Genomic DNA, 25,387 nt, shown 5'->3' with positions numbered 1-25,387 from the left:
CCCGGCAGCTGTCATTTTTCTTTCATGCTTGGCGCTTGCATGACTTTGAGCATCCGAAATGCAAAAATAAAGATAAAAAATAAAACCAAAGCCAGTATCGTAACTCTGCAATTGATTACTTCAACATCACGTGTACGGTGGCACCACGCTTTGTTGCCAACTCAGCAAGTCATCCCTTCAAAAAAATTGAAGGTCGCTTAAGCTTCGCCTTCAAGAGTGGAACGCGATGGCGTTATCGCACCGCGTTCGCACCACCCACTCATTCGCTCGGCATGCTCTTGAGTGACACAAAGACGAAATGCGCACTTGAACGAGCGGAACGAATCAAATAACTTGGGGTCTCGGAGGCAAAACGATCTACGCGAGCCAAACGTCTTGATCGGAACGGACAGCCGGGCCACGACGCGCCACGAAGGCGGACGTGATCATGGGGCTGACGCCTCGTTGGGATCGTCCTCTATCCCGCTTGGGAGCACCACGCAGACACATGACTCCTCGCCAGCTGCACGGCACACATTGCAGGGGACGCTTTCTCACCAGACGGGCTGCGGCGCAACGATCACGTTACAGGCGTCCCGCATCGGTCGCTGCACCTAGGAATCGCGCTGCGAGCAGAAATAGAAGCCGCGTTGCGCGGGCGAGTGGCGCGCCACCTGTCTGGGCAGTGTCGTACATTGCAAGGAGGGATTCTTCTGTGTTTGTCGCAAGAGGGCTCTGCGTGCGCGCCAAGCGCAGATGAAATATAGCGGAAACGTACTTCGCTACGCGTTTAACTGCGACTTCTGGAATTTACATGCTCATAATTACCGATGCACACCACAGTATAACTTTCTACGTCACGTTTCTACGGCAACACCGCATTCACTAGAGACGCTTTTGTCCCGCTTCGAAGGATCGAACTCGTGGCTGAGTGGTAGCGTCTCACACTCCGGAGACCCTGGATCGATTCTCACCCAGCCCATCTTGCAAGTTGTTTTTATTTATGAATTGCTTTCCGCAATTTTTCGCTCACAGCCCACGCCGCCGACGGCACTGGCTGTTTTGCGACACGAACTCCTTAATGCTATTGCGTTAAAAGAGCTCGGGCAAGCCGCCACGCAAAGTCATCCTTTGGTTTCGCTGGCCACGGACGAGAACGGTGGCCAAGAACGAAAAATAATCACCGTTGCCTGTCACCCCGCATTGTTGTCGGACGGAGTGTCATATATAACAGCTGCGTCAACTAGGGAGTGGCCTCATAGCGGGTGCCGCCGTCTCGCACACGTAATTAGACCATAGGGTACCATATAGTAAGCGTAAAGAGTGGACACTCCCATAGGCGCCTGCGGCCGACTTTAAAGTAGCCGACTTTGGCTCTCAGCGCACCTAGCGGAATCGGCGAAGTGCACCAGCCTCCAAGATGGTCGCGCACGCCGAAGAATCTCGGAGGCCCTAAATTCAGTTTCGTTTCTGATATTTTTTGTGACCCATAACGTTGCTTAAATCGAGTGATTACATGCAGGCGTTTGTGCCGCTGTTTATATGTTGTAACGACGCGCGCGCAAAGGTGTTTCACTTCAGGTTAGTTTCATTTAAATTCATATTTGCTGTTTAAAGCTGTAACTTCGCGCAACAATCAAGCTAACTGTTGAGGAAATAGAACTTTATCGCTTATGATATTGTACGTCTGCTAACTCATGACAAAATGTGTATCGTAAATAAATGTTCCAAGTTCCTTAAATATAAATCAACTTGCAGCACAGTCAAGAACAAGAAAATAGACAATTTATTGCAGCAAGATTGTAAGAGGCAGATACCTGAAAATGGAAAGAAATCGCGATTGGTTCTTTTGTGCAAGCTTTGCGATGGACCCAATTTAGATCCGGATCGGACTTGATCGCGACCGAAGGCGATCGCGTGACAGCGGTACAACGGAGAATAGTCAGAAATTATTATCTTGATGGCAATAACTTTGCGCAAGCGACACACGTAGAAGGCGTGTTGTAACCATCAAGAGAACGAAAACAAAACTGCACATGCACGCCAGCAATTAATTTGCTCAAAATGGGGTTGTTTTAGAAGGAAAAAAATGTGATGTTTCTTCTTGTACTTCTGGGAAGGAGGGTGAATTATTGTAGCAAAATTATGTGAATGGTTGCGAGCCGAAATAAAATGGCTGCAGAAATGATTGAGCACGCACCAACATCCTCATCTTGAATGTGTAAGCCAATGTGTCCGTCATTAAACCGCTGCAATTAAGCACTTTGTGTTGGGTGTCTTCACGTCCTGTCTTCGAAGTCTTGCAATTGTCTTCTGATACTTGGAATTTCGCCCTTGAGTATGCATGATGTCCTTTGGCTGTACGGTGTATTTTGAAGAAATGATGGAGATTCCTGCAATACGTGCAATGACAGACAGAAGGTAAGCAATACTGGAGGCTTCAAAGCTATTGAATGTAGGCGCTACGTTCCTTCGTATAAGCAATACTGGAGCCTGCAAAGCTTTATAAAGGAGATGCTGCGTTCCTTCATGTAATGCATATTTTCTTGGTTAAGGAAGCGCTGTCATAAATGCTAAGAAACAGGGAACTTTCTACGGTAACAACTCCATACACAATTAAAACATGAAAACATGCATCTTTAGCACAATGCAGAATAGCTAACGCTCGAGCGCACACAGCCTGCTACAGGGTTCAAAGAGAGAGCGCATTATACCTATACTGCAAATATTGCACGTATACTGCTTTAGAAATAGCTGCATTTCCTTTGCAAAAGGAAATGTAGAGCACCATACTTTTTTAGCAGTTGCTGCGCGTATCATAATGCTATCTGGCCCGAACGGCATGTGTTCATAGGCAGCATTACTTAACGAACCATTTTATTCTATTGTCTAGCTTCGTCATTGTATCGAACGTGCCTCGCAGTTCAGATGCTGCACAATCGCTGTTATCGCTAGCATCGCCGTTCATTGCTGCGCATAAAAAAAATTCGAAATGAAAGTCAGCGTAGCAAATGGGCAACAAGCTGTTCACGGCTGCAAGGCCGCCGTCACTCGTTCGTGCGGCTAACAGTCACATAACCAAATGCGAAGCGAATGACTCATTAACAACGCTCAAAAGAAATGGCTATATATGGCCTTACCATGAAACGGCGACGAAGCAGACGCTGGCATAAGAACCCAACAACGACGCTCAGGCTTCGCACGTGCTGCATAGAGAAAACTTTCTGCAAGAGCGGACACTCCCATAGAGCCTAGCGGCCGAATTGACTGTAGCGCGCCAAGCACTTCCGGTTTCGGCTTTGTGCGCGCGCGTTTTGAACGACAGGTTTTACACACCGCGCCGGCTCCACTGATCGACGCGGCATTTTTATTTTCGCTTCTACTGCTGAACCACGTGCGGCTTTGGCACAGAATCATTTTATTATTTAATAAAAATGATTGCCAACGATCTTTACAAGCTCGATCCACCGAATCTGTGTCACGTGCAATTTCATGAGCAAAACGAAAGACGTCTTCTGAAATGATTAAATGTTTATTTTGCTCTGTATAATGCTCGTTCCGGGCTTCTTGTGCATTCATCCAAAGTTGACACCCGGTAAGCAACAGTCGTTGCCGTAGGAAGCTCCATCAGATGCCATCAGTTTAAAGTAAATTAGAAGCATGTATCATTTTGGTATATTGAACTAAAAGAAATATTGCGTGTAGAGGCCTCAGTCAACTTGGTCTCAGTCGACGCGATGGTATGCGAAGTACACAGAGGTGGCTACAACACAGGCTCTTAGCCAGACCCTGTAATACCCCTGTCACACTGGGAGTTTTAATGTCATTCGAATCGAATGGCATTCGATGCAACGAATGTCATTCGCCCCCCGGAGCTGCTACACTCGAAAAATTAATGTCATTCGGTGGCGATATCAATGGCGATGATTACGAAAAAAACGTCGCAACTAAAATAGAACAAGGTAGGTATAAAGTGCTTGCATAAGCATTCCATAACTTTAAATATATTTTTGGAACGTCACTTCACTGAAAAAAAAATATTTTAGTAATGCGTATAAAAAAAGTTGTTCTATTTCAGACTATGTGGCCACTATAAGCCAAAACAAGGCTTAGCCACCTGAGTAGCCGATAAATTGAAAACAAACAAAATGGCTGACATGTCGACGCTGGACGACGACGCTAAGTTGCAGGAGGTGAAGCGATAAGTTGCTGCGTACTTTGCATTACGAGCAAGGCGTAATAATCAGAGGAAGCGATTAGACGTTCTATGACCGACGAGCAGAGTGGCGGCGGCATGGACGGCGGCATGGACGGCGGCCAGACGCTACTGAGCAGGAGAGTAACAACATTTTGCGACAGCCTGCCGCACAGATATTGTCTCTTTAGAGTAACAAGTCCATTAAAACACGCAAACGTTATTGTTTCTATACGAGTACGGTTTTCAATTTGCAAATACTGTGTCCTGTTTTGCTTTGTTTCTGGGGTTGAGAGTACACATTCGCTCCGAGTGCGAAGCCGAATGAGTTTCTCGAACTCATTCGATTGCCGAAGTCATTCGGTGCTAATGACATTAAATATCGTTGTGTAGCAACCTCATAATGTCATTCGATGCTAATGCCATTCGGTTCGAATGACATTAAAACTCCTAGTGTGACAGGGGTATTACACGCTCGCAGAATGCCTTCTAGTCGCACTCAACAGATTCGTGGGTGCAAAGCCTGTTTTCAGTTGCTCAGGAGACAAAAATATCAAGTTCTTGAGCTCCTCGGCGTTATCTTTTACGCGTCCTGCCGGCGCAAGCAACACGCTCCCGTGTTATCACTCTGGGCAATCGATCGTCGCGTTTTCGACAAGCGTGAGTACCGAAATAAGATATGCGTTGTTGCAGGGCCATAAACATCGTCACAAACTTGTCCCACTAAAATTCAGTACACGCAAAACTAACTCACCACGGCCGGCTTGCTTTTTTGCTAACAGCTTCACAACCTCCGGCGCGGCGAGCATGCCTCAAAAGTATCCCAAAAAGTTACGAAATGAATTACAATAATGTTTGGGGTCAGAAAACGCGTTGCGAAATTCTCCCAGTAAGATTCAGTAACGCGAAACTAACTGCGGCACACAGCCGAGCTGCTTTTCCCTAACAGCGCCACTACACCGAGCGCGGCCACTGTGCTTGAAGAGTACCCCAAAAAGTAGCCAAATTAATTACGATAATGCATGGGGTCGGTGAAGGCGCCAAAGCTTGTCCCGGTAAGATTCAATATACGCGAAACTGCGTCAGACTGCCGAGGTGCTTTTCGTGACGCAGTCAAGTGCGGCGAGTGTGCCCGAAAACTACCGCAATAGGTTATAATAATGCTTGGGCTCATAGAAAGCGTCGCAAACATCTCCCACTACAAGTAATTAACTAGAAAAACTAGGCCTGAACGACGGAGCTGTTTTTCGATAACTGCGTCACTATATAAGTTCAGTTTTGTGCAGTAAGCCTAAATGTAATTGAAGTGCCTCGCAGATGCCAAACAAGATTCCTCACCTTGCTGTAGTCCAGTAGTGCAGCGGTGCTGTGTCGAAATGCAGACGAAACGCAAGAGCACGCGAGCTTCACATGCGCAGCCGGCCTCACTCGCTCCTGTGGCATGTCTGGCGCATCACGTATGCACGCGCGTCCGGCGTGCCGCTAGCTTTTTGCCAGGCAACGCAAGAAAAGTTGCAACGCATAAGTTAATTTACAAGCAAAACTTATTTAGTTTTAGTGGGAAAGAATAAAAAAATAAAACGTTGTCTGTAGGTTCACTTCACATTCTTTTTTTCTGATGCGCGCGTCAACTAACGAATGGAGTTGGCACTAGGCGTGACGTGTTTCCTGTTGCCAGTGTTTGCCGAGTATTCGCTCTTGCTGAATTTCTTTCTCTTTGCGTGTTGGATCGTGCCCAGTGGTCGTACCGCCTGTCATGCTGCTGGCCGCAGCCGCAGCGACAGCCGCATTTTTCTTGATGTGCTCTGCCACCTAGCGGTATCGGCGAATCTTCATAGATCGGCCGCGAAACGGCTCGAGAGTGTACTCTTGACGTTTACTATGTTACTGTATGATTAGACGGCTTGGGCTGAATTCTCAGGCGTGCATATCTCAGGACACAGGCGCGTTACTGAAATTGTGCAAAAGGTAATAGTCACCAAATGGTACCGCCGCTGACTTTTCAATATAAGCATACATGCGAACTGCATTAAATAAAAAGCTAATTATCAAATTTAATTAAATGTGGACATTACGACGACAATTATCCTCAGTTTTCGACGGCCTGGTCGCATAACCTAGGTAGAAAAATCCCATCTATGTACTCATCTTAGCATTTCTTTTTTAAACACGGAAAGTCTAACTTTGAGCTCCCTGTATATGTGAGAACAATGAGAATTTTCGAGAGCCGCTGCTGTCGGAATGTGCCGTAAGATAGCGAGTGAATTTCATGCTGGCCTCAGAAGCCGTGTTTCGTTATGCGTCTTTGACAGTCAGCCGAAGCTCGCTGCGGAAAAGCTAATTGTACTTATCTTGATATTTTTTTTATTTGCTCTTTCATGAAGCACAGCTCGTCAGAATCACTACCAAGCGTCCCTCTGATGTGTGTCTGATAACGCCTGTGCTTCTTTCGAAGGTTAAACTATCAGTTAATGAATCAATGTCTCATTGAAAAGGCGCTGAATGTAGTTATCCAAGTATGGTTCGTCCTACGCTTACACAGACAGAACAACGGAGAAAACAGAACGCCGTAAGCGTTTGTGAGAACTTTTGTCAGCAATCTCAATTTCTTATGTTTAACTAGCGGTTCATAAAGCAGCAGCTTTAAAGCATTGTTTGGCAGATTAGCCAATTGGGAGCTTTTGCCTGGTGCTATATCAGTAACATTAGTCCGTGCGTACACTTGAAAATGGAAAAAGAGATTTTTTTTTAAGTTCTTGCACGTGGGTGTTTTTAGTGAGCGAGGATACGTAGAAGATCCGACGGGCTCAATTTTCGGTAAGTCGCAACCACAACCAGTGAAGCCAGAGATAACATAAGGCACGTTATTCGTGTGTAAATTAGGTATAGAAATAATAATGTAAAGGGAAATGAAAGTGAACGAAAGATAACCAGCTGAGGTCATCCCACATACCGGGAGGAGTACTAGGACCAAGGGAGAGTGCTGCAAATGGTGTGTTTAGTCGCCATTCTGACCAGTATCTCGCACTTGATCATGTTAGTTCGCTTGTTCTTTATTCCTTTTAGTCATCTTCCATTTTGTTCTTTTCCGATAAGAAACCAGCAGCGATATTTACGGTATGAGCTCGCTAAACGTAACTGAATAGCATACCGTACATTTTTTTTTTCACAAAGAGCTGAAGGGAGTTGACAAAAAAATGTTACCGTCTAGGTTGCAGCGCTTTCGACTACAACCTATTGCGCACGTCTCCACCGAAATGAGCTATTAGCCGCAAAGGCATTCGCCATAGGCTTCCTTGCTACGAATGCCAGTGGAAATACTCTTGCACAGCTAGTTATTCAAGGGCCCATAAGGACCTAAATAAAAATTAAGGAGCACAGCCTATCTCGATTTTTTGCAGCCAGTCATTCGAAGCTAAACTGTGGTATCGAAGAGGCGCTCACCTGCGGGCAACCGAGATGCCGAAAGCGTACTCCTGCGTGTACGCGTAGAAGTGCTGCGCGGCCATAGCCGGTAACTGCCAGGCCGGGTCGGCGAGCACGTCGGCACGCGTCCCCTGCTCCTCGAGGAGGGGCAGGACGACGTCGCGTGTCACCGACCGGAGCTCGTCGCCGGCGTGCACGAAGGTGCCCGCGCGGCGGTACGTGGCGCCCAGCGAGAGCGGCACGGCGAGTCGCCGCAGCCGGCGCGTGGGCTCGGGCAGCAGGCCGCGCTCGAGCGCCATCAGCGCCCAGAACACGAGCAGCGGCAGCAGCCAGGCGGTAAGCGGGGCCGCCAGCGAGCGGTACAGGCACAGCGCGCGCTTGACGAACAGGGCCGCCAGGCTGGCGCCGCGCGAGTTGCCGGCGCCCTCGGTGGTGGCCGCCCGCCAGGTGACGTCGTCTGTCGCAGGTGGTGGAACGAAGGGTTTTTCATTTCCCGTCATCAGACGGCAGGGAAGGCTGGGGCAGTTGCAGTTTAAAAGAATTTAGCTATGCGGGTTTTAGGTGCCAAAACCACGATTTGTTTGTGAGGCACGCCGAAGTGGTGGACTCCAGGAATTTCGACGAGCTGGGGTGCTGTAACGTGCACTTAAATCCAAGTACACGCGTGTTTTCGCCCCCATCGAAATGCGGCCGTTGTGGCCTGCTTCGATCCCGCGACCTCGTGCTTAGCAACCCAACACCCTAGCCCCTAAGCAACCGCGGCGGGTGAAGCAATAGCAGATTATTTAAACATCTTGTCAATGAAAAAAAAAAGCTCGCAGTCTTGCGCGAGAGGCGAAACCTCGATTGCCATAGCAGATTAGTATACAACTATACGAATTAGCGATGGTAGCTATATCGACCGTATAAACTTGGAAACATGCGTTTACTAACTGACATACGCGGAAAGATTTCAGTCTTCCAAAGGGCGGGGAGGCTGGGGCCCAACAAGCCTGCAATCCATATATTGTTACGTAGTTTTTTATGCGAAGCATATTACGAGAGCTCAACCCAGCTCCTCAGGCGCGGCGGTGTCGCCATGAAACCACGTGACACCGTGACGTCACGACAGAGGAGAAGTGGCTTTGGCTCAACTCTTGCAAGACGTGCTGGGTGGGAATCGAACCAGGGTCTCCGGAGTGTGGGACGGAGACGCTACCACTGAGCCACGAGTACGATGGTTCAAAGCGGTACAAAAGCGCCTCTAGTGATTGCGGTGTTGCCTTAGAAACGAGCTGTTTCTAAGGCGTGCGTCTCTTACTCAGGCGCACATTTCGTTGCCGCGCCGAACGCTGCTTTGCTCGACGCTCACCGCGTCCAATGCGGGGCGCGTAGTCGCTGCCCTGTAGCCCATTGTCTTACACCCCTTGGCGGGTCGACGGGAACGCTGTCGCGTTCCACTCTTGAAGGCGAAGCAGTAATGCATGAGTTGTTTCTTCGTCTAGCCGAACCAAATATAGCCAAGCAACAGCAGTTCACCAGGCTAAACAGTGGTTCAACAACTAAAATAAAGGCTAGTATGCTTCGCATCCTGGGCTTAACCTTACCTAAGCCACAGCCATTTTATTTCATGTTTCGCGGGGTTTACTTATCAGCCGGAAAAAATTAGTACGCAATTAGCATGTCCCTGAAAATACCACAGTTAGATGTCCCTTGGCTGTGCCTACAGATGCCTCGTTGACACGTGGATAATCAGCACAGCACGTCACGAGTTAGATAATTTATTACAATTACCTAATGAAATCTCAGTAATGAAAAAGATTACAAGGAAACAATACGCACTACGCTTTCTTCGAGTAACGCCGTTGCTCTTCTTTTTTTAAATCTTGGTGCATGATAGTGGGGACACTATATATATATATATATATATATATATATATATATATATATATATATATATATATATATGACCTCTGCGTGCAAGCAGCGATGTTTCCATCCCCGATAGATGTAGAGTATTGTTAGAAGAGCTCTCTTACAGCAACGGTGCGTACGAACACCCTCTAGCGGAGGTCGATGTCCTCCGTCGGCGCGTCGCGTCGACACGAAAATATTTTCGTCTCCAATTTCTCGCGCATGGTCTGTAGCTCTTATTATAATGTAGGCATCTTGGAAAAAACACAATGAAACTGGCCGCTAAGAAGACTCTATGCGTTTTCATAAAAACTGTCAAGATGAACCAACTCATCCAAACTAAGGTATTGGTACGACTCTATCATTACGCCGAGTTTAATTTCTTTGTCATAATTAGTGCACAGTCAAGTAAACGTTACAGAATTGCAGTCTGCTGTCAATACATGGCCATACAGAGAGAGCATGGCTACAGAAAATCGCTATAACTCCTGTTTTATCGAAACTATCCCGAAACAAATTATATGGAAAGTAGCCGCTAATACGACTGTAATATTAAGTCGAGTTTTATTTACTTTTGATAATTATGTAGTTCATGGTGAAGCTGTAAATACTGTGGAATTCCCGCCTGCCATGTGGCTGTACTTGCACACGTCACTACTTCGTAAAAGAATAAATCACTCCACAGTCAAAAGATGTATTCATTGTCTATGTTCCTCAATACTACTACTACTAATACTACTACTACTACTACTACTACTACTACTACTACTACTACTACTACTACTACTACCACTACTACTACTACAACTACTACTACTACTAATAATATTAATAATAATAATAACTATGGTATCTATATACATAGACACGTAGATTGAGGCAAAACCCACCACAGCATCGCTGGTCATCCTTCTTCACAGAGTGGAAAGGCTGATGTTTTTTTTTTCCTTTTCTTCATGAGTCGTTAGTATTACTTATGGAAAGAGAAGCAATAGTCAGTCAACTATTGTTCATGTGTATTTCAGAAGGTGCTGTTGAAAAAGTGGGCCGAAGTTGTCACTGAAGTCTAAGTTTTCTTCAGGGTAAAAAAAAAAAGAAAACTAACAAACACGGAAATCAATTTCAAGCGAGGTGAACATACAGCAACATATTTATTCTGTAGGCATAGGCTATCCATACCTTTAGAAATAATTCTTAAATAGCTACCTCCTTCTCTTTCAGCAACAAAATAAACTTTGTCCTGCGTATATGTTTAAATACATTCTTTTCGTACATGATGTTTACAGTGAAAATTTCTGTAAAATGTTGAAGTGAGAAAATACGGATGAGGCAGCCGCCGCTTGTGCTCCTAATGCGCTTGTCGTCCTACTGTTAGGATTTGCAGAAATAAAGCGAAAGTGCGAATCAAAAGCCCTGCACATAAGCGCCAACAGTAATGCAGTAAGCTATTAGCCACAATAAAAACGGAAACATCAACTGATGTGGGTTTCAAAACGCTAGTAGTGACACTTTCAGGGGGGAGGGGAGGGTACAACCTTCCGCATCGCCGAAAGCGGGGCGGAGGCCCCCCCCCTAAAGCCTGGTTTGGTGGGCTCCGGGCGTATGCTTGCGTTTGTTCCGCACTTCGACACTGCACCACTGCACTATTGGACTACGGCCAGGTGAGAAATTTCGTTTGACAGCCTGCGACACATTGCAAGCAATTAGGCTTACGGCGCAGAACCTAGACTTCCGACGAAGTTAGCGAAAAATAGCTCAGCCACCCGAGCGCAGTTTTTGTTTAGTTGCTGACTCCTACTAGGGGACGTTTATGACACTTTCTGTAACTAATTTTGGCAGTTGTTGGACACGCTCGCCGCGCCTTATGTTGTGACGTAGTTAGCGAAAAGCAGTTCGGCCGTGTGACGCAGTTATTTTCTCGTGTACAGAAGGTTACTGGAACAAGTTCGTGACGCTTTCTCTGGCCCAGAGCATTATTGCAATTTCGTTAAGTTTTGGGATACTTTCGAGGCACGTTCGCCCCTCCTGGCGTTGTGACGTAGTTGGCAAAGAGCAGCTCGTCCGTGATGACAAAGTTTGACGTGTACGAAATCTCAGTGAGACAAGTTTGAGATGCTTTTTATGGCCTTGCAACATACACCTTCTTTCGGTATTCCCTCTTGTCAAAACGCGACGAGCGATTGGCAAGAGTGATAACGCAGGAGTTTGTTGCTTCCGCCGGCAGAACGCGAAACAGATAACGCCGAGCTCAAAAATCAATTACCCGAAAACTATCTTCTGAACGACTGAAAACAGGCTTTGTACCCACGCATTTCTCGCGAGTGTGAGTAGAAGGCAATCTGCGAGCGTCTAGCATGGTCTGGCTGAGAGCCTGTGTTGTGGTCACCCTGTGTATGTAGCTACTATCGCGTCGGCTGAGGCCAAGTTGCTTTGGAAACGCGTAGTTGCCCGTGTATTTGTGCTCTTAAAATGCGGGAAATAAGGCCCGGAATGGGGGTATGCTTGGAAATCATAAGCTCTAGTGATATGTTATAAACGGTATTGCTTCAGATGAGTCCGGTGTATCCTACGCCATATATGCAAAAGCGAATTGCTTTAGTTTGTAATGTCGCCCATTCACCATTTTCGCGCGTTTCGCCTCTACACACATAATTCCTATCAGATCTTACTGCCAAAAGGACATATGCTAGTAGTTTACTTTCATCAGCTGACGTCGTCCGGTGGAGCTTCGTACGGTAACGACGGCTGCTTACCTGGTGCCAGAGCGTTGGATGAATGCACAAAAACCTGGAACGAGCATTTATATAGAGCCAAATAAATATTTCCTCAGCTCACAAGGAGCGTGTATTCTTCTTTATGAAATTACACGTGGCACATCTTCGATGGAGTCTTGTAAAGATCGTTCGCAATCATTTTTACTTGAAGATAAAAGGTTCCGCATAGAGACCGCACGAGGTTATGCAATAGAAGCATAAAATAATAATAATAAATGCCGCGCAGATCAGTGAAGCCGGCTTAACGCATTCCAGACAACGTTCAAAATGCGCGCAAAAGCAGAAACCGCTATTCCGGTTTACATAATAATTTCGGCGGCTTGGAGCACTACAGTCAATTTGGCCGCTAGGCGTTATGGGAGTGTCCGTTCTTCTTGAAGTTCTTCTTCGATGACAATGCTAATGAGCCGTCTGTAGATCACTTTCAAGGTACAGGAAGCGCGACCGCATGGGAAGGGCAAACTACACAATTACTGGCAGAGACGAAGCCGCCAACCTCTCCCTCCCTCGCGGCCTCTTCGCTTGCCTCCATAAATGACGCGCGAGACAGAGCCGCGATCACAGAGAAATTCAACAAGGGTGTACATTCGGCGGAAACCGCAACTGGAAATACGTCGGAGGTAGTGTTTGCCCCATCCCTTAGCTGAGGCGAGGATCGAAAAAAAAACACAGTGCCCCTCCACTCTGTGAAGAAGGGTGACCAACGAAGCTGTGTATGTGGGCCCTTAATGGTGAACTGCCCCTCTGCCGCAGGTGAGCCCGGCACTGCACTATCTTCAGGATCTCCACACGTATGCGGAGTGCTTACCGCCTGCTTCACTTCTGCCGCGGCTTGGCCCGGAATTGCACAATCATCGAGATCGCACGAACACATGGACAGTGCTTAACGCCTCTTTCACGTATGCCGCGGGTTGGCCCGGTGTTTCACTATCTTGGGGTTCAGTCCACGTATGGGGAGTGCTTAACGCCTTCTGCACCTCAGTCGCAGGTCAACCCGGCATTGCACCATCGTCGAGATCAGAATGGGTATGCCGAGTGCTTAACGCCTACTCCACCTACGCCGCGGGTCGGCTCAGTATTGCACTAACATGGGGTTCGGTCCACGGATGGGGAGTGCTTAACGCTTGCTTCACCTCTGCAGCGGGGTCGGCCAGACATTGCACAATATTCGAGATTGGCCCACCTATGAGGAGTGCTATAACATCTGCGCGTGCCGGCATGGCATTGCATTACCTTCGGCATCTCGCGCACGTATGGGCAGTGCCTAACGCATGCTTCACCTCTGACGACGTTCGGCCCAGCATTGCACAATGTTCGGAACAGGCCCACGTATGGGGAGTACATAAAGCCTGTTTCACCTCTACCGTGGGTCGGCCCGGCATAGCACCATCTTCGTGGTTGGCCCACGTATGGGGAGCGCTTAGCGCCTGTTTCACATACGTCCCGTGTCGGCCCGGCATTGCACTACCTTCAGGATCGGCCCACGTATGAGGAGTGCTATAAACTCTGCCGCGGTTCGGCCCGGCATTGCACTATCTTGAGGATCAGAACACGTATGGCGAGAGCTGAACACCTGCTTCACCTCCGCGGTGAGTCGGCTCGGCATTGCACTATCTTCGGGATTGATCCCCGTATAGGGAGTGCTTAGCGCCTGCTTCACCTCCGCCACGGGTCGGGCCGGCATTGCACTACCTTCAGGATCGGCTTCAGTGCTATAACCTCTGCCACGTGTCGCCCCGTCATTGCACTATCTTCGCGATCGGCCAACGTATGGCCAGTACTTAGGCCTGCTTCACCTCAGCCACGGGTCGGCTCGATATTGTACCATCTTTGGGATCGGCCCACGTATGGGGAGTGCTTAGCGCCTGTTTCACGTCCGCCGCGGGTCGGCCCGGTATTGCATTATCTTGAGGATCAGTACACGTATGGGAAGAGCTTAACGCCTGCTTCACCTCCGCCGCGGGTTGGCCGGCCATCGCACTATCTTGAGGATCTGCAGACGTATGGGGAGTACTTAACCGCTGCTTCACCTCCGCCGCAGGTCAGGCCGGTATTGAACTACCCTCAGGATCGGCCCAATTATGAGTGCTATAACCAATGCCGCGTACCGTACCGGCATTCCACTACCTTCGGTATCGTCCACGTATGAGGAGAGCTATTACTCTGCTGCGGGTCAGCCCGGCATTGCACTATCTTGAGGATTGGCCGACGTATGGAGAGTACTTAACGCGTGCTTCACGTCTGCCGCAGGTCGGCCCGGCATTGCAATAATTTCTAGTTCGGGCGCCGTATGAGGAATACTTAACGCCTGCTTCACCTCCACCGTGAGTCGGCCTGATGATGATGATGAAGCAACATTTACTGGGCCCGAAATAAATCGGTGGGGCACGCCGGCACCACACGGGGTGGTTCCCTAGTTACGGGACCCATATTGTTCCAGCAGCTCCTGGTCCCTGTGCGTCAGTGCGAGCTGAATAGGTTGGGCGGGGCTGGATGACAAGGTCTCCCATGGCTAAAGGGGTTGGCGGTTGGGGGTGTTCGTGGGAAGGGGAGGAGAGGGGGTCTTGAGATCTGTGCACTCTGCCAAGACGTGCGGCAGGGTTCCCTTTTCTCTTCTGCAAAAAGGACATAGCATATCGTGTTGCTCAGGGTACATGCGGTTCATCAGTACGGGATGCGCAAGCGATCCCGCCTGTGCTCGACGCAGGATCGTCTGTTGCCGCCTGGTGAGTTTGCGGTGCGGTTCTGGCCATCTGCACCTGTCCTCTCGGTACATCCGGGTAATGTCCCGAAAGCTGGTAGCCGGGTGCGGTAGCTCTTCCAGCTCGTGCATGGCGCGGATTGACATTTCTCGGGCATGGCAGTCGGCGATGGTATTGCCTGCTACCTGAGAGTAAGCCGGGACTTAAACGAGTTCTATGGCTCTTCCCGGAGGCTTGCTCTTGGATAAAATGACTCGGGCTGCGGTGGAGATTACCCCACTGTGGAAGCTTCTCTAGGCTGTTTTTGAGTCGGTGACTACGGTGTCCACGCTCGGCTGTGCGAGGGCCACGGCCGCTTCTTCGGCAAGTGCGGGGTCGGCTGTCTTCAAGGACGCGCTGACGATCACTCTGTCGTTTGACGTAAGCATGACCGCTGCACGGTCACTGTGTTTTCGTAAGATCTTGATGAGGGCTAGTTGGTTCTCAGTTCTAACTGTGTTTTCGGAGCGACGCGTCCGCGTAGAGGACCCTGGGGTTCTCTTCCATGTTCCGGGCTATGGTTTTGGCTCGCGGTGCGCTTCTCATCGTCGTTGCCCGGAGTCATGTTCCGGGGAAGGGGTTTGGTCTGAATGGTCGTCTTCCAGTCCTCCGGAGCGGCCATCTTGATGGGTAATGGCTCGATCTGCCATCCTATCTTGCGTAGGACGGCTTGTCCGTGTTCTGTGTGACTGAGCCGAATTCTCTGATTAGAGAGGTGTGCTTCGATGAGCTCCTCCACCGTGTTTTGGGCGCCCATGTCTAGCAGTCTGCGTGAACGAGTATATGGGCATGCCCAATACTTGCTTCGTTGCCTTACGAAGCATTGTGTTTAGGGTGCCCCTATTGGTCTTCGTCAGCTGGACATAAGGGTCGGAGTAGGTAACCCGCGACACGACGAACGCGCGTACCAGGCGCATGGTATCGTCCTCTTTAAGGCCTCGGTTTCTGTATGATACCCTCCGAATCATACCAAGTACCTGTTCGGTTGTAGTCTTGTCTTTGCGATGGCGGCCTGTGCCTGTTCGTCGCTCTGAAGTAGTAGGCCGAGGATCCTAATCTGCTGTGTTGGCTTGATGGTCGTTCCGGCGATCCTGATAATCACGTTCGGCGGCTGCTCCTTCTTGGTTTTTCCCGGTTGGATCATGAGCAGCTCTGATTTGTGGGGAGCGCAGCTCCGTCCGCAAGACTTTGCGTACTCGTGCACGGTCGTTGCTGCCTGCTGCAAGACTTCCTCCATCCAGGCATCAGATCCAGCTCGGGCCGTGCACACCGTAATATCGCCGGAAGAACGCGTGATGCACGCTTTCGATTTGCTTGAGTAGATCGAGCAGGGGCAGGAGGGCCAGACTGAAGAGCAGAGGCGACAAGACCGATCCCTGAGGGGTGCCCCTATTGCTGAGCTCGATAGGGTCCGACTTCTCCTCCTCTATCCTGATGGTCACCGTTCGGTTTGGCGGAAAATATTTTATGCAGCCGAAAGTCTTTCGGCCACACCTGGTCTTGTTCAGATTCTGCAATACGCTGGCGTGGGACACGTTGTCAAACGCTCCCTTCAGATCGAGGGCGAGTATCCCGCGCAGCGCGTGCCTCGTTGCCGGCTTGACGACCAATTCGTGGAGATGGATCATCAAGTCTTGGGTGTTGAGATGTTGCGTGAAGCTGTACATCGTTTCCGGCATATGATCCGTTTCTTCACGGTGCTTCTGCCGCCGGCGAAGGACCATGACTCCATCACCTTCCCCACGCAGGACGTGAGGGAGATGGGCCGCATACTCTCTATCGTGAGGGCGCTGCCGGGCTTTGGAATCAAGCGGACCTCGGCATCCTGCCATTTCTTCGGCAACTGCGAGCTCTCCCAGGATTCGTTGATGTGCTATAGGAGGCCAGTGGCCACTGTACCGCTCATGTTACCGAGTTATCTGTAAGTTATGGCGTCCCTGCCGGGTGTTCTTCTCTTCTTAGTGTCATCTATCGCTGACCACAGTTCCGTCATGGTGAACGGCCGGTCGAGTTCTTCGTCGTCGGGTCCTTCCTACTTCTCGTGCACCGGGTACTGGCCCTTCTCTGTCTTTAGCTACTTGGCCTTCAGGTCTTCCAGAGCCTACGGCCATCTCCCTTGTACGTATTCAATGCTTTGGTGAGGTTGCGATTGGTCGCAGTTTTGCTACTCAGTGGGTCGATCAGATGCCTCAAGAGACACCACGTCTTCCACGTCGAGAGCTTGCCCTGCAGGCCTTTGCAGGTCTTCAGCCAATTTTCCTTGCATAGTTTGGCCGCGTGTTTGGCGATCTCTTTGTTGAAGACTGTTATGCGCTTGGCCAGCTTTCTGTTGTGTCTCTGACGCTTCCATCGCCGTGTTAACGAGTGTCGGGCCACCCACATGTGGATCAGTCTGACGTCGTTGCAATTTCTTGGGTAAATTTATCGAGGGCCTTCTTCTGGTCCCTCGCCCATTCGGGGTAGGTCCTTTGTGTTTCAGCTTGTCCCGATTCTTCCTTGGACGCCGCTTCTTGTTCTTGTGCAAAATTTCTCATCTTGTCCCAATCCGTGATCCGCGCCGTCCCCCGCACAGCCCGATATCGGGATCCTCGGATCGTGATGCCGATCACGCTGTGGTCAGACCCCAGGTCCACTTCATCGCTTCTCCTGGAGACGTCTAGCATGCCCGATAACCACGACAGGTCTGGCGTGGTGTCTCTTGCGGCACTGTTGCCTCCTCTAGTGGTTACGTCGGGCTCGTTCAGGAGGACCATCTCGGGATCCTCCATTGCTTTGGCCAATGCTTTTCCTCTCTTGGACTGGAACTTATAGCCCCACGTAGTGTGAGGGGCGTTAAAGTCGCCGAGGATCAGGAGCGGCCTGGTCCCCGCCAACCCTTTCGCCTGGCTCACCATGCGGTCGAATTCGTACTGCCGTTGTGATGGCCGGCCGTACGCGCTCATTACAAATAAATTGCCCGAGCTGCCAATTTCTCTCGCATCAATTTCCACCAGCGTGTGCTCGCACCCGCCATATGCCGTGTCATGTTGAGTTGCCGCCACGTTGTGGCGGACGAGCACCACCGTACCATTCTCCGTGGGGTCCGTGTAAGTGATGTACCCCGGGAGTCTTGGTTTCCCGTTTGTTTCCTGTAGAGCAATTACATCGGGCTTGTTTTCTTGCCCATCAATGTGCAATAATAGTTCAGCTTCTTTGTTGCGAATCCCGCGGTAGTTCCATTGGTAAATTACGGTGGTATCACCCCCGGTTTTTTCTTGTGCTTCATAATTGGCTTCTGCACCATCCTTTCCGGACATCTCGAGTTGATTGCGTTTTTTCGCGATCGCGCCTTTGATTTTTTCGGCCCGCTCCTTTTTCAGGGACGCGAAGCGATCCCTCACCGATGTTGAGGCCACTTTTGGCGCTAGGCGCTTGTGCTTCACCTATGGCGCGTGAGGCTGACTCTCGACAGCTTCGAGTCGGGCGTCCATTTTGTGTAGCCTTTCATTAATTTGGAAAATTGCGGCCAAAATGGCCGTCAGCTCTCCTCGCGGGATCTCTGTCGTTGCCGTGGTCATGGTATCTGCGGCCACCGGTTCCTCTCAGCTCGTGGGGCTCATTTCAGCGTCCATCGCCTCTTGATTACTTGATGCACGTTGCGTGGCCCCAGCTTCTCCCGCCGCCCGCCCTAGGTGGGGTGAGGGGGGGGGGGGTCCTTCCGCGGCAACCAGCGCAAGCGTGCGGCGTTGTTTGCCGCCATGATATTGTTTTGGGGGCTTGCATTTCCGAGCTGCCGTTATTCGCCAGCATTTCGATCTTATTCATCAGAGCCCGCATTTGGGCGTTCTGCTACTCCATCTGAGCGTTTTGGCGCTCTATGATTCTTTTAAGTTCTATCACTTCGCTACTGCCCTTTTGCGCATTCACTTGTGAGTTGAGGGGTTGGGAGGGGGTGAGGGGTGGGAATTCGGTGTCGCCGGTTCGAGCAACGGGAGACCTGCTGGTCCAGCCCACCTTTTTCTCGGCGATCCCTCGGCATCCGGTTGACTCGATCCGGGACCTCGAACTGGCCCCGGATCTTTAACTGGTCCGGGAGCACGAGCGGCGGTTGCCGCCGCCGCTGCCGCTCCCGGATGGTGTCTTCGATCGGGAGCGACTCCGGCGGCCGTTTCCGCCGCCACTGTTGCTGCTGCGGCCTGGCGTGTGTGACCGGCCCCGTTGTTTGGATGCGCTACGGCGGGGTCCACCTGCAGGACCTTTCTTGTCTCAGTTCCTTCTCCTGGCGTCTTCTTCCTTCGCTCGGCGCCATTCGGTCGGCCGAATATTGCACAATGTTCGGTATCGGCACACGTATGGGGAGTGCTTAATCCCTGCTTAACCTCCGCCGCGCATCGGCTCAGTATCGCATGTCTTTGGGATCATCCCACGTTTAGGGAGTGCTTAGCGCCTCATTCACAGGCGCCGCGGGCCCGCCCACATTGCACTATTTTGGGGATCAGCCCAAGTATGGGGAGTGCTTGATGCCTGCTTCACCTCTGCCGCAGGTCGGCCAGGCATTGCAGACTGTTCGGGACAGGCACACGTATGGGGAGTACATAAAGCCTGTTTCGCCTCTGCCATGGGTCGGCCCGGCATTTCACCATCTTGGGCATTGGCCCACGTACGGGGAGCGCTTAGCGCCTGTTTCCCATACGTCGCGTGTCGGCCAGCATTGCACTATCTTCGAGATCGCCCCACGTATGAGGCGTGCTTAATTTCTGCTTCACGTGCACCGCGGGTCGGCTCGGCATTGCACTATCTTCGGGATCGGCCGCCGTATAGGGAGTGCTTAGCGCCTGCTTCACCTCCGCCACGAGTCGCGCCGGCATCGCACTACATTCAGGATCGGCCCACGTATGAGTGCTATAACCTCTGCCGCGTGTCGGCCCGTCATTGCACTATCTTCGCGATCGGCCAACGTATGGCCAGTGCTTAAAGACTGCATCACCTCAGCCGTGGGTAGGCTCGGCATTGTACCATCTTCGGTATCGGCCCACGTATGGGGAGTGCTTAGCGCCTGTTTCACATCCGTCGCGGGTCGGCCCGGCATTGCATTATCTCGAGGACCAGTACACGTATGGGGAGAGCTTAACGCCTGGTTCACCTCCGCCGCGGGTTGGCCCGGCATTGCACTATCTTGAGGATCGGCTGACGTATGGGGGAGTACTTAACGCCTGCTTCACCTCCGCCGCGCTTCGGCCCAGCATTGCCCTATTTTCGGTATCGGCTGACGTATGTGGAGTACTTAACGCCTGCTTCACATGCGCCGCGAGTCGGCCCGGCATTGTACTATCTTCAGGATCGGCCGACGTATGAGGAGTATTTAATGGCTGTTTCACCTCCACCACAGTTGGGGCCGGCATTGCACTACCTTCAGGATCGGCCCACGTATGAGTGTTATAGCCAATGCCGCGTGTCGTACCAGCATTCCACTATCTTCGGCATCGCCCACGTATGAGGAGTGCTATAAAGCTGCCGCGGGTCAGCCCGGCATTGCACAATGTTGAGGATTGACCGACGTATGGGGAGCACTTAACGGATTCTTCACCGCCGCCGCAGTTCGACCCGGCATTGCCCTATCCTAACGATTGGCCGACGTATGGGGTGTGCTTAACGCCTGCTTCACATCCGCCGCGGATCGGCTCGTCATTGCACTAACTTGAGAATCGGCCAACGTATGGAGACTACTTAACGCCTGCTTCACATCCGCCGCGTGTCGGCCAGGCATTGCACTATCTTGAGGATCGGCCGACGTATGGGAAGTTCTTAACGACTGCTTCACATCCGCCGCGGGTCGGCTCGGCATTGCACTATCTTGATTATCAGCCGACGTATGGGGAGTGCTTAACGCCTGCTTCACCTCCGCCGCGGGTCGGCCCGGCTTTGCACTATCTTGAGGATCGTTCGATGTATGAGGAGTACTTAACGCATGCTCCACATTCACCGCGGAGCGGCTCGGCAATGCCCTATGTTGGGATCGGTCGCCGTATAGGGAGTGCTTAGCGCGTGCTTCACCTCCACCCCGGGGCGGGCCGGCATTGCAGTACCTTCAGGATCGGCCCACGTAGGAGTGCTATAACCTCTGCCGCGTGTCGGCCCAGCCTTCCACATCTTTGGGGTCGGCCCACATGTGATGAGTGTTAAAACTTTGCCGCTGGTTTTCCCGGCAGTGCACTATCTTGAGGATCAGTACACGTATGGGGAGTGTTTAACGCCTGCTTCACCTCCGTCACGGGTCAGCCCGGCGTTGCCCTATTCTTGAGGATCAGCGCACGTATGGGGAGAGCTTAACGCCTGCGTCACCTCCGTGGCGCGTCGGCCCGGCATTGCACTATCTTCGGAATCGGCCCATGTATGGGAAATGCTTAGCGTCTGCTTCACATGTGCCGCATGTCGGCCCGGCATTGCCCTGCCTTTAGCACCGGCCCAGGTAAGTGGAGTGCTTCAGCCACTGCCGCGTGTCAGGCCGGCATTGCACTATCGTCTGGATTAGCCCATGTATGGGGAGTTTTTATCAATACACCGACATGATCCTGGGGAACTAGCGCCTAACAGCTTCGCTGTAATTCGTTGTAAAATCATTTACGTCTTTGTGTCTCCTAAGTTATTCATTACTAAATAATTAATTACGATGAGGAACGCAGGATCGGTGGCACGAGCGCATTTGCGCGGTAGCGCCGAAAGGCACCAACGAGCCAGACGTTGAAGAAGACAACGCTGCAGCCAATCCTGATGACAGTTTTGTGTCTACACACGGAGACGATCCTGAGTTACCGTTCGGAAAGACTTCTCCTATGCATCAGATAGGCAGCCTCCCTCAAGGAGTGTACCTCCCTTCAGACGCGACTAATGAATTCGCGGTAAGCACTGAAAGCTTTTTCATTTTCTAATTTTCTTTTTTCCCACACTACCCTTAAGTGCTGCTCAATTCTGTCGAAGATATATCGTGTATCTAGCCGCGATCATGGCCGCTTGCATGCGGGATACTCCGAAATCACGACGTAAGATCCATTGAGAAATACTAAGCCGTGTCACCTGCCGCGATCATCAAAACCCGTATACCGCAGATAATTCAAGCATGTTTTCACGCATTTGAGATACAGTAAATAGACTAAATATGACCTTGTTGACATGCCATGCGATGACTTTCTAACGAAAGCCCTCCGCCCCCCGCCCCCCGCCCCCAAAGAATATGGTAAAAAGATGTCAGCTCTAAAGAAGGAGCTGTAGCACGCAAACAATAAGAAATAAATGACCTAACATCAGCATCTGCAAAGTTCACATACGCATTTTCATCAAGTAAAAAAACAGGTCCCAGTTTGCGTCCAGTTATTGCTTCTATATTTGTACTTACATTCGTTTTCGCGAGTTTCCCTTTGTACTCCTGTAAATCACGAGCATGTATTCGGAACTGCGAGTGGCCGTCGGTACGACTGTAGAATTTGCCTGGCAGAGTTCAGGGCCGTGTGCGCACGTGCGATTCCGGAACTACGAGGTCAGCCGTTTAGAAATCGTTGTATATTGAGTTACCGTCTGTCGCGTATACTCTGGCGATGTAAAGAAACGCAAACAGCGGAGCGCGTGGCCGAAGCCCATAACTCAAGGTTATGAAGGTTATGGCCCCCCCCCCCCTACACCCCCCCCCGTATCCTGCGGTACTTTTGTTTCTGTTCTGCTTCTGTGTTACTTGAAAAGGAGCAAAGCTGACGGTACAGTAATGATGATAGTGCAAACTGAACTACCACGATGAAAAGAAACGCGAACTGCGGGAAGCGTGGTTTTTGGCACAGTCAGCGCCAGTGCGAGGATACGTGTCCAACTCTCATATGCTTTGGTAGTCGCTGGGCGAATCTCTGCTTTCAATCGGCGCCAACGTAGCGTCAGACATGACTGGCAGATGATAAGCTTTCCTTGCCAATATGCCCGGGAAGTAAACGACTGCTGCTTACCTGGTGCCGCAACTTTGGGTGAATGTAGAAGCCCGGAACAAGTAGTTATATAGAGCAAAATAAACATTTCATCATTTCAGAAGACGTCTTGCGTTTTCTTCATGAAATTGCACCTGACGGATTCGGCGCAGTCTTGTAAACGTCGTTCGCAATCATTTTTGCTAAACAATGAAACGATTCCACGCCAAGGCCAGGCGGGGTTCAGCAGAAGCGAAAAAAATAAAAATAAAGGCCGCGCCGAACAGCGGAGCCGGCACGGCGTGTACCAATTGGTGTTCAAAACGCGCCACCGAAAACCGAAACCGGAAGGAGTTAAATAGAGAGTTTTAGCTTGAGCGTTTTTACGGCCAGCGGGGCGGAGCGGGCGAGCGGATACACCAGTGGAGAGGCGCGCGAGAAAATAGTTTTAGCCGGGCGGATCGCCCGTCTTCTCGAGCGGACTAGAGTCACTTGCTCTGCTGCTCCACCTATTGGTCACAATTCGAGTTAGAGTGAAAAGAATATCAATTAAACCTGCTAATAATGCGCTGAAACTGTTTAATAAAGGTAGGTTATGTGTTTTTAGTTCGTTATTTGGTTAAACTTCTAAACGGGCCTGAGCAGCGGTCGCCGTCGACAACGCAGCAGCGCCGGCGCTTGTGTTGACGGCTGCCATCTTGAATACCCATACACGCCCGCGCGCTTTTACGCACGCTCGCGCGCTGCCTATCGCTCCGCTGGAGAGGGCTTCCCAGCGGGCGTAAGCTGCGCTCCGTAAAAACGCTGGCCGGCCCAGCGACGTGCGCATGCGCAGTGGCGTCTGCGCTCGTCCGCTCCGCTCCGCTGGCCGTAAAAACGCTCAACCTAAAACTCTCTAATACCATCCGCTTGTTGTGCTACAGTCAATTCGGCCGCTGGGCTCTATGGGAGTGTCCGCTCTTGTTGAAGTTTCTTTCTCTATGACTATAGCTTCAGTTATGCTTCGGCCACGCGCTCGGCTGTTCGCGTTTCTCTCCATCGCCATAGTACATCCATCGTGGATACATAGTTTTTCGTCATGTAGGGCCCTCCGGGCTGTACTTGTCGGCGACAAGGTAGCCTCGCCGCCCTTTGGATTATCCGACTGTGCTATGTCGAATGCTCGGTTGCCTTGGTCGGAAGTTCTAATCCCTCTACAAGTTTTTTTTTTTTTGACGATGGGGAGCTTGAAATTGCCCTCCTTTAGAGCAAGTGGGGCTCTGCTAATCCAGGTACAACCAAATGAAGAATGCCCGCTAAGCTTCAACAAGACACTCCCGCACCAGAACAGCAATTGACCTCCCTGATGCAGTATTCGGCCACTCCCGCCCAAATGACTCACTCAAAATACCCAAAGGCACTCAGTCCCCAGCAGCTGCGGAGCACTTGACCGAGGCGGCGGTCAGACTTGTAACGCAGCAGACGGTGCAAAGAATATCTGCGTCCGGACAGGCCTCCAATGGAAACTGACCCTTTAAACTTTTAACACCCGAACACTTTCGAGTGAGGCTAGCTTAGCAGGGCTCTTTGAGGAACTATCAGACATTGTTTGGGATATCATCAAGCTTAGAGAGGTTAGAATAACGGGGGAAGCTTATACATCGCTGAATAATGGACACCGCCACTGCTATAGAGGTATCCTAATAAGAAGCAATACGGGGTAGGATTCCCTATCCATCCGGAGATAGCGGGCAACATTGACGAATTATATAGCATCAATGAGAGGCTAGCTGCAGTCGTAATCAAACTTAACAAGAGGTATAGATTAACGATAGTACAAGCCTACGCTCCAACATCCAGTCACGATGATCAGGAAGTAGATCAGTTTTATGAACATGTTGAATTAGCGATGAGAAAAGTAGAAGCTGAGCATACTCAAGTAATGGGTGACTTCAATGCAAAAGCGAAGGAAAAGCAGGCTGGCGAACAAGCAATTGGCAACTACGGCGTCGATTCTAGGAACGCTAGTGGACACATGCTGGTAGAATTTGCCGGAAGGAATAAGCTTCGAATAATGGACACCTTTTTCTGGAAACGCAGCAACAGAAAGTGGGCTTGGAAAAGTCCGAATAGTGAAACAAGAAATGAAATTGACTTCATAATTTCTGCTGATCCCAGCATAATGGAGGATGTGGAAGTGATAGGTAGGGTAAAGTGCAGTCATTTTAGGTTAGTTAGAGCTGGGATTCACCTCAACTGGAAGAGAGAAAGCGCAAAATTGGTAAAGAAGAAACAGGCCAACCTAAAGGCAGTAAGGGTAAAAACAGACAAATTCAGGCTGGTACGTGCAAACTAATATAGCCTTAGAACAGAGAGATGATGACGACATAGAGCTAATGAATGGAACCCTAACTGCGCTGGCTTCAGAGGTAGCAATTGAAGTGGGAGGCAAGGCCCCAAGGCAACCAGTAGGCA

General features: G+C 50.4%; 1 protein-coding gene and 1 long non-coding RNA gene across 2 annotated transcripts in view; both read right to left on the bottom strand.

The window, feature by feature from the left end:
- Positions 1-25,387, bottom strand: part of LOC135916812 (phospholipid-transporting ATPase ABCA3-like) — a 420,918-nt gene that overhangs the window by 258,688 nt on the left and 136,843 nt on the right. The window contains exon 10 of the mRNA XM_065450250.2: positions 7,619-8,057. Within this exon, the coding sequence (XP_065306322.1) occupies positions 7,619-8,057 (439 nt within the window). The remainder of the gene's footprint in view (positions 1-7,618; positions 8,058-25,387) is intronic.
- On the bottom strand, positions 1,796-5,647 carry LOC135916815 (uncharacterized). Its single transcript, XR_010569071.1, has 3 exons — positions 5,513-5,647; positions 3,120-3,185; positions 1,796-2,372 (listed from the first exon to the last, which is right to left on the bottom strand). It is a non-coding gene; the product is annotated as an uncharacterized lncRNA (long non-coding RNA).

Source organism: Dermacentor albipictus, chromosome 1 (genome assembly GCF_038994185.2).
Source record: "Dermacentor albipictus isolate Rhodes 1998 colony chromosome 1, USDA_Dalb.pri_finalv2, whole genome shotgun sequence".
NCBI classification, from domain to species: Eukaryota; Metazoa; Arthropoda; class Arachnida; order Ixodida; family Ixodidae; genus Dermacentor; species Dermacentor albipictus.
The sequence above is the reverse complement of the archived record's forward strand: the minus strand, read 5'-3'. Positions and strand labels throughout refer to the sequence as shown.